The 9684-nt window shown below is 30.5% G+C and overlaps 1 protein-coding gene across 1 annotated transcript; it reads left to right on the forward strand.

The window, feature by feature from the left end:
- Window positions 1–6243: 6243 nt before the first annotated feature.
- LOC126740153 (transcription factor Adf-1-like) lies at window positions 6244–7864 on the forward strand. The gene is made up of 2 exons (XM_050446083.1): window positions 6244–6376; window positions 7584–7864. Exons 1-2 carry the CDS (start codon window positions 6244–6246, stop codon window positions 7862–7864), a joined length of 414 nt encoding a protein of 137 aa, XP_050302040.1.
- The last annotated feature ends 1820 nt before the right edge of the window (window positions 7865–9684 follow it).

Raw genomic sequence — 9684 nt, forward strand, 5'->3', positions numbered from 1 at the left:
AGTACTCGGTTGAATTGTTTTACTAATAAAGCTAAATTTTTTAAACTGTTTAAATCCAATGTTCTGTGAGTCAAATTGTACCCTCTATTTTTAAGCTTTTTATCTGGAATAGTGATGACTTTTGTACAATGTGTAGTGCAGCTTAGGTTTTTCTTATCCTGTAAAATGCCTTATATTTTTATAAATTACCTCTTGAAAGAGAAATGAATAAATACATATTTCTATTAATGACTCGTCAACCACTTTACCGACAATACAAACTCAAAATTTAAGTGCAGAAAACCCTCGAATTAAAACGAAATAAAACAAATCAATGGTCCTTCCCAAAGTGTATAAATTTAAACGATACACACCTCGGATTTCCGACAATATAAGGGCCCGCTGAACAAGACGAACAAGAAATTAGATCGAGATCCAATTTAAGTTGGACTGTCACCTGTCAATCTACGCACTGGGACGCTCTTGTGTTCAATTAAGGAACTAATTGAAATCATTCGGAGAGACAGCGACGCCCTCGTCTAATTTTCTTCTGCTAAGGCGTTTCAATTTTTACTTTTTTTCCTCCTCTTCTTATTCTCTTATCGACGGATTAGAGTTGACTAGTTTTTTTTTTCTTTGCATCGATGTGGCCGCGAGCGAGGCAAGGAAAAACCCGCCGTTAAAAATTCCAATATCAATTTTCATCTTCGAGGGTTTTTCGATTAACAAGCGGACGCAATAAGTGGAACGCTAATCGTTTTTAAACTTTTTCTTTCAAAAGTTGGGGTGAATTTTTATTCGCCGCTCGTCCACGGGGCTTAAAGGCCCATGTAATTGATACGAGATTGAGATTTTTTTAATCGGGCGACGAGGGTGAAATTGTCGCATTTGCATATTTTTTTTTCCGTTCCACGATGCGGCTTTGAATGACAAGTTAGTGATAGATTGACGTGAGTGAAAATATATATTTGTTTTAAAGTATTGAAGTAGATTAGTTACATTCATTCAAAATAATCACAGATTTCTCGTGAAACTTGGAATCAAGCATAATTCCAGATGCTTGGAAGGTATCTATAGTTACCCCAATCTTTAAGGCAGGAGACAAAAGTCAACCCACCAACTACAGGCCTATTTCAGTAATAAATAATTTTTCTTACTTTTTTGAAAAGTGCCTTAAGCAACGATTTGTCCAATTTAAAAAAAATATATATAATAACCAATTTGGATTTCAAAAAAATAGATCTACGGAAGACCTTATGTTTACACTAATTAAAATATAAGTCAAAATATACTCAAATAGGTGTTTTAGTTAGAAAGAAAATTAATGTATGTTGTGCAACACTTATTAAGGCATATTACTGAGGCTATGTATTTAAAAGTAGAGGAATCTTATAATAATTTTGTTACATAACTGTAAAAAAAACTTGGTGCTAGGGTACTAAGACCTATAATTAATTAATATTAGATAAAACCAATAATGTTACTCTAACATGTTGCGCAATATTTAAGGAACTATGTTGCGTTATTTCCGTATTTGACAAATAAGTAATTTTTCTGGCATCATTTCATAGTGATCATCAAAGATTCGGAAAGGACCTTAGACAGGTTTAAAGGTCAAAAAGTGGGTGACAATCTATGGCATTTCATGATCATGGCACGCCTTAAATCATTTTAAAATTTCACTTTTCTTAAGTAGTTGAACCCGCTTGAGATATAAAGCGTCTTTAAATGGTAATTGTCATGGATTCATGGATCTCAGATGAGCTTAAAAGTCAAAAAGTAGTTAAAAAGTAACTTTTTCTGGCTTCCACTGCAATTTATGGTCCAGGCAAGCCTTGAATCGGTTTCTTAACTAACTAAACCCATTAAAAACGTAAAGCATTATTTCATAGCGATCGTCAAAGATTCGTGGATCTCAGTTGGGTTTAAAGGTCAAAAAGTGGGAAAAAGTGCATTTTTCTGGTTTCTACCGCATTGTCAATGATCAAAATACACCTGAATTGTGTTGAAATTTCACTTTTCTTAACTATCTAGGTCTACTAAAGATGTAAAGAATTATTTTATAGTGATCGTCATAGATTCATGGATCTCAGGTTTAAAGGTAAAAAAGTGCATTTTTCTGGTGTCTACATCATTTTATGGTCCAGGCACGTCTTAAATCATCTTAAAATTTCACTTTTCTTAACTATCTAGGTCCACTAAAGATTTAGAGCATTATTTTATAGTAATCGTCAATGATTCATGAATCTCAGATAAGTTTAAATGTTATGCTACGTTATTCTATGAAAATATGTTATTAATCATATTAAATTTAACAGATCCATACATAAATTTTGGTACCGGTATAAATTTTAAAACAGGACATGGTATTTTTTTATACTGTAGAGACCGATAATATGTTGCGCAACATTTAAATTTTTGTTGCTCACGTAAGAGTCTTTAAAGTCGCAAATACAATTTTTCTTTCGTAAAAAAAAATCGTCATAGAATTTACACAAAAACTAGTTTTCATTAAAAAATAGATAATGACGTTGCGCAGCAATTAACGGAACTTGTTGCGCAACTGATGCAATAAGTTATTTTTATGTTGTTCGCCATGTCTATTTATGAAGTCTTAATAATTCCTTAAATATGATCTTAAATTACATTGTGCTTGCATACTATTTGCAAAATCATCAAAGAACCCTTTCAAGAAAGAAAATAATTATTTATTGCGCGATATTAATAGGGGCAATTCGCAGTAAAAGATAAAAATGCGCAATCTCTAGGTATGGTCCCTAATAAATTTAAGAAAAAACTAGTTCCAATTTATTTTTGTATTAGCAAAGTAACACACCATTTAATAATTAGTGCATCACGAAAAGGCTGCATATTATTTTATGACAATATTACCTATATTGACGTGTAAACACAGATCTAAAATAATGAGGTTCTTATATGATGCAATTATTTAATTTTTATTAGAAATATTTTTCAGAACCTTAAGGTTAGCTTTAAAGTTGTGATTATCCCGAAAGAAGAATTATAAAAACTCTTATTACATCGAAGCTAGACAAAGCGCATCCCGGCCATCTCCGGGACAGTTTAATAAATCAATTTTTAGATTTTTACGAGGAAAGTGGCTCTTCCAGCTCTCATATAAAAGATATAAAAGTAAAAGCAACATGTAATATCAGCTTCTGTCGTCAAGTTTTATGGCAAATCCGAAATATCAGGGGACGGGACGGTGAGGAGACAATGACACTAAAACAACCGGACATGCCCGGCTATCGATAGCGGCCAAGAACACTAATAAATGTTGACTCTTTTGTCTCCGCATGCCGTATTGTATCTACACAACACTGTCATTCAGTGGCGTAGCGAAAATTTTTAATATAACAGAAAAGTTAAGTGAGGTTCATGATGCATAATTTAAAAGGACATGATGGTCATTTTATGGTTTGGGTTTCGCTTCTGGGTTTTCTGAACTTTACCTATTGATTTCCAGAAATTTTTTGGTTGATTATGGTTTTACTCATTCCATTTTAGGTAGTCGTGAAGTTCTAGAAATATTTTTCTGTTAAATATAATGCAAGATAGACCCATAGAATTGTAAAATGATAAAATCTATTCAGTCTATTTCTATAATATTCTTATAGAACTGCTTCGAAAGATTTTAAAAAAAACTCGATAACAATTAAAATCATTTAAGCAGTTTCGCATTATTAAAACTTTCCATTGATTTTATTACATATACGCTTTTTTACCATAATTGATTAATAAATTTTCGATTGTCTTCTAATCAATAATATCTTCTGATTATTTTCAAATTTCTTATGTTCTTATTGGAAACACAACTTTTATTTAATTAATTAGAATGACTAGATTTTAATTCAATTTATTTCAGTTCAAAGAATCAAAATGTACAATTAGTTTTTATAATGATTATAATAGTTATTTTATCTACATATTTCTTGTTCAATTAATTCTATTTTAGTGGGTAAAAACTAAATTTTAAGAACTTTTATAAGCATTTCTTTTTTTATAAATATTATTATTATATCCTTTATGTAAATAGGCAATATTTTATTGATTTAGACTTATCTCATTAAATTTATCTTATGAATTTTAAGCTGATTTTCTCAATTCTTTTCCTATTAAATAATTACGTTGCTGTTGTTAAATCTGTATTAAATACCTTTTTTCATCATATTAATATTGATTATTTACTCAGTTCCATTTTGGTCATGAATAATCTTATATAATTTGTATGAAAACGTCAGAAGAAGAGAGAAAAAAATTATACATATTTATCAACATTATACATAAGACTTTTCCATTTAAAACTTTTAAAATAGATAATAAAATGTATGTGAGAAAAAAAAATTATATAATGCTTCAAAGGCAAATATTAAAGACAGGTGATCAGGCCAATGGTTACGATATTGATTATTTATTTTATTACAGGTCTATAGGGGCATAATTAAATCAAACAAAATATTGCATTAACTCTAAGTTATTGATTTAAAAGTTTAAATTCCTAATCAATTCTTCCTCGAATAAAAAAAAATTTAACTAAGAGTATAAAATCTAGCTAATTTTAATTAGCATAATTTTTGACATTTTTGCATTTTTATAATAACTAGGTATAATGGTTATTTTCACATACAAAGCAAAAAATTATAATTACATTTTTACTTCATAATTTCTACTATGATTGATTTATCAATTTCGAACGGCAACTTTATATGAAATAATAATTATTTATCCAATTCCATTTTGACTCTCAATATTAGTAATTTAAACAATTTTATACTGATCATCAACTTGAATTTAATTATTTATTTTATTGATTTTTTATAATATGAATGATGGCTTGTTATATTCTGTATGTAAAATATTTAATCAATATGAGGCCAATAATTATATAAGTAGTGATAATGGATAACTTGGAAGTACTATACAAAGTTACACTATACTATTATAAAAATATTAAATCAATTTCTTAATATCTATTACCTATTGCCTTTTCAATACCTTCATTATTTTCATTTCTTAAATTGATTATTCTTTGCATTTATAATCACATGTATTTCTGTCCATAAAATCAAAATTTGCAATTAGTTTTTATAATGATTATAATAATTATTTTCTTTTACATATGGGAAACAAATTTAATATTTAATTGATGAACTACATTATAAGCTGAATCTAGAGAGATTTAATAATTACTATATTAGTTTGACTAGTCATACAAATATTAAATCATTTATCAGTCAATAATCATTCATTATTATTAAACGATGTAATCAATTCTAGGCCAATACGTTCCTAATTTTTTAAATTGCTAATGATGATCTTTTAGATTTATTATATAAAATTTTGGTTAATTAGATTAATTTAGACGTTATTTAAATAATTACGTTGCATGTATCATTTACTCCGTACTGACTACCCTTCTTGTTTATATTAATATTAATTATTTATTCAATTCCAGTTTGGTCGGTAAAAACTGTATGATCTTACATAGGTAGTATGATAGTAATTATATGCCTTTAGATCTGAATTATATCCAATAATTAATTAATTTTGGATTAGTGACCTATGATTATTAGGGTTATATTAATAGGGGGATTATAGATCAATAGGGAGTTATTTGAATTAATAGAAATATTTTATTAACTTTATATTATGTTTCGTTTATAATTTTGTTAATCTATAATTTCAGACAAATAAGGATATTAAAAAAAAATAATTTTACATTATTGATTTGAAAAAAGGTTCAGTTCTTAATCATTTCTCCTTCGAAAAGAAAAATAATTACTATAAAATTTACCTGATCTTAATCAGTACACTTTTTGATATTATTCTACTTTTATGATCAATCTAGTAGTTGATTAATTAAATATAAAACAAATTTTATTAATTTCAAATCAATAGTCTTTCATAGTTACTACTATGATTATTTCATCAATACCGAGGTGCCATTATATTTAAAATATCAATCATTTATTTAGTTTTATTTTCACTGATAAACGCTTAGTGTACGTGCACACAGGACACGATTAAGCGATAGGCGATGCTATGCGATGCGGTGCGATCAATACAAACCTCTAAAATCAAAAGCAAGCGTTCAAACAGCGCGCTTGTTGCTGCTTTAAGATGCAATGCGATGCAACGCGATCTCGCGCGTCTGTTTGATTTTCAAGCAAGTTTAATTTTAATCGTTTGGGTCCTCGCGCTGCTAGTTATTGTCTAGTTATATTTGTCCGTATTTCGTGTGGTATGGATGCAGAAAAATTTATAAATGCAGCCCGAGTGCGTCTTCCACTATGGAATCAACAAAACAAAGGCTATCGAGATCGGGACAAAGTTAAGAAATTATGGCAGGAGGTAGATGCAGAAGTAAACGTTTCAAGTAAGTTAAGCATGGTGTTTTCATACTAGTTTATTTTATATTTTAAGTTAAAACTTTTTTTAATTTACGAGAAATATATAAACAATTATATTAGTGGTTTACTAAATACGATTTTAAAATATCTCTTAATTCATATGCTTGTTTTGACGCTCTGTTGTTTACACGTGAGGCAGGCTGGCTGATCATGTCACTGCAAGTTTGTTCATGCGTGATTGTTTATATCATAATCATGGATTCCTTCTCGGTAAATTATAATATTGTGTATCAAACAAGCGCATTTAATTATGATTTCTGCTACGGAAGGGTCGGTCTCTATTGCTTTCGTTACAATTCTCCACCTAGCCACTAGAATACCAAATTCACATTCCACACACCTCCGAGCTCTGCATAGCCTACGGTTGAAATTCTCATTTTCATCTGTGAGTTGCCTTCGAGGAAATGGTCGTATTAGGAAATGTGTCAACGGATATTCTTCATCTTCAATCAAATAGAACGGGAATTCTATGTCTGAATCAGGTAATGTCGTTGTCTTGGGTAAATTAAACTTTTCATTTTTTACCAAAGCATATGTTTGTGACGACTGACAGATTCCTCCATCGCTTTGTTTTCCATATGCATCCACTTCTATGGTCAGAAATTTGTAGTTGGCGTCAGCCACAGCTTGTAAAACGATGGAAAAATATTGTTTACAATTGTAAAACATTGTTCCTGAATTCGCCGGACATTTAATAATTCGTACATGTTTACCATCAATTGAGCCGACGCAATGAGGCAAATTCCATTTATTCCTATAGTCAGAGGCGGAACGACCAAAAATTTCTTTCGTCGGGACCGGCAAATATGTAGCAACATAAACTTTCCATATTGCTTCGCATCTTTGTTTAACTATCTTTGCCACAGTTGAAACGCCAAGGCGAAAAGAGAATGCTAGGCTTCTATAAGAGACACCGGTCGCCAGAAACCTGAAAAAAGGAGAATCAATTAGTGTGTTATTATCACTAAGGGCCAGTTTTACAATCATGTTATAAGTTTATTTTTAGAATAATTGCTAAAATTACAATTGTCTCAACAATCGTTGTCATAGTAATTATCTGTAGTGATATGTTAAGAGATATGTCAACATTCTACTGTTAATTTTTAACTAATAATTGATTCATAAAAATAAGATTACTTTTTGAAAACATACAATTTTATTCTTTTTTTTTAGAAGAAGCTGCTAAAAAAAGATGGAAATCTTTACGAGATGTCTTCAGAAATGAGCTGAAGAAGTTGGCGAAACCTAAATCTGGGGACGAAACTCCTTTAAACTTTAGTTCAAAGTGGACTTACTTTAAGATTTTATGGTTCCTTAAGGATCAAATGACTCCGAGACAGCTAACTGGCAACTTACCCACTGACGATAACGCAAGCCAACTAAACGAAGATGTATCCAATAATCATTTATTTCCTGATGACATTGACGATGGGACATCTGTTACTCCGGATTAAAGAATTGAATCAGAACAACTGATATCTAATCACAAAAACCAAACTATTGCAACTACTAGCTCAGATAAAAATGTACGTCAAGAGCCAACTGACTGTGGGCATCCGCCAAAACGTATCCTGCAAAAAGAGCAGCTAAAAGAAAAGAAGACTTTGATATTGAAGAATTTTTGAAATTAGAGCAACAAGAAATTGACGTTCTTAAAGGAAATAATTCCGTTTTATCGACACAATCTCAGATTACTCAGGATGATGACTATCACTTTCTTATGAGTTTCGTCTCAAGATGCAGGAACTGCTTTACCAAGCCACAGTGAACGAGCACCATGTTGAAAATATAAGTTTTGCCAAGTCATCAGCCTCAAATGACACACACGCTTATTCCACAGAAACAAATAGTTCTTACACAATTCTCCCCTAAAGAAAAAAGACATATTTTATACGTTTACACTTCTATTTGTTTATTTTTCTAAAATAACTGTAACGAATTTGAAATAACATATTTAAGTACTCACATATATCTAAGCATTTTTTTATTACCTTAACGTTACGGCAAGGCGTTCTTTAACGCTGATTGGAACCCTCCAGTTTGTTGTCACTTTTTCCACTAATGGTGTTATACCAGTTTCAATAAGTATGAATGTTTCCAATGAGATTCGGAAATATTCTCGAAATTTGTCAGGATATAGGGTTAATTCTCCGTAGGTTAATCGTTCACGATAAATTTCATGTACCCATTTCTTTTTTTTTACTTTTCATTTTTTTATATACATATATCGTAAAAATGAATTTTCTAATAATAATAATTCCATGGTAGCTGGAACTGATGCAGGCAGAGGTTTGAAAGTTACTACGCTTTTGTTTATCGCCTTCTATTAAAACGCAACCAAAATATACCAAATAATCAAAAGGCAAGTCGTATCTCATAGCAAAACTTATCGCTTAATCGCGTCCTGTGTGCACGTACACCTAGTCTTCTATGACTGTTTATAATCATCATCATTTTTGACCACATTAATTATTACGATGAATCGAAGTAATTTTAGGTAAGAAAAGATTAAAATTCGTTATATCCCATTGATCTTAGATTGATTTAATTAATTCTTATATATTTTTATTAAAATTATTTTCTTCATCAACAGATTGTTCATCAATTTTATTATTAATGCCATAGACCAGGATATATTAGTAAACTTTAAAATAATTAAAAGGAAACAAGTTTAATATTGTACGCCAATGTGTGATTTTTATCCAAACACATCCCTTATATTGTGACCATAGAAAGATTGGGAGAAGCCAAAAAGAGGGTAAGACGGGTGTAGTTAATTGATTTTGTGCTATTGCACCCGATGCCTTGTTAAGATAAACGCCTAATTGATTTTTGGGAAACTATGGGCACGAGATACTGTTACGTTTATGGCATACTAAGACCCATTTTATATAAGCAGTTAGTAAACGAATATCGCGTTGTTAAAACTAATAACATTTTGTTTGGGTATACGCCGAGTTTCTGATAGTGTATACCTTATCAATTTAATATAACCGTAGAGGATCCCGAAAAAATCAATCTTGATTTAGTAAAGAGACGTATCCTTATCCCGAACGTGTCACCGGGAATTCGAAGTGTTGATGCCCTTTAAGAAAGAAAAATTGTGTTTCTTCCCTTTGAGAGTGTGAAGGGCTTCCTTAATCCGATAAATCAAATCAGCGAGATCACTGGGACCGACCCAACTTATAAGAGCTTATAGAAGACTTAGAAAAGACGCCGGATATATCAACGAAAATAACTCGATTTCTTTTATATCCTTTGATTTTTCTTTTAT

Source organism: Anthonomus grandis, chromosome 9 (assembly GCF_022605725.1).
Source record: "Anthonomus grandis grandis chromosome 9, icAntGran1.3, whole genome shotgun sequence".
Lineage (NCBI taxonomy): Eukaryota > Metazoa > Arthropoda > Insecta > Coleoptera > Curculionidae > Anthonomus > Anthonomus grandis.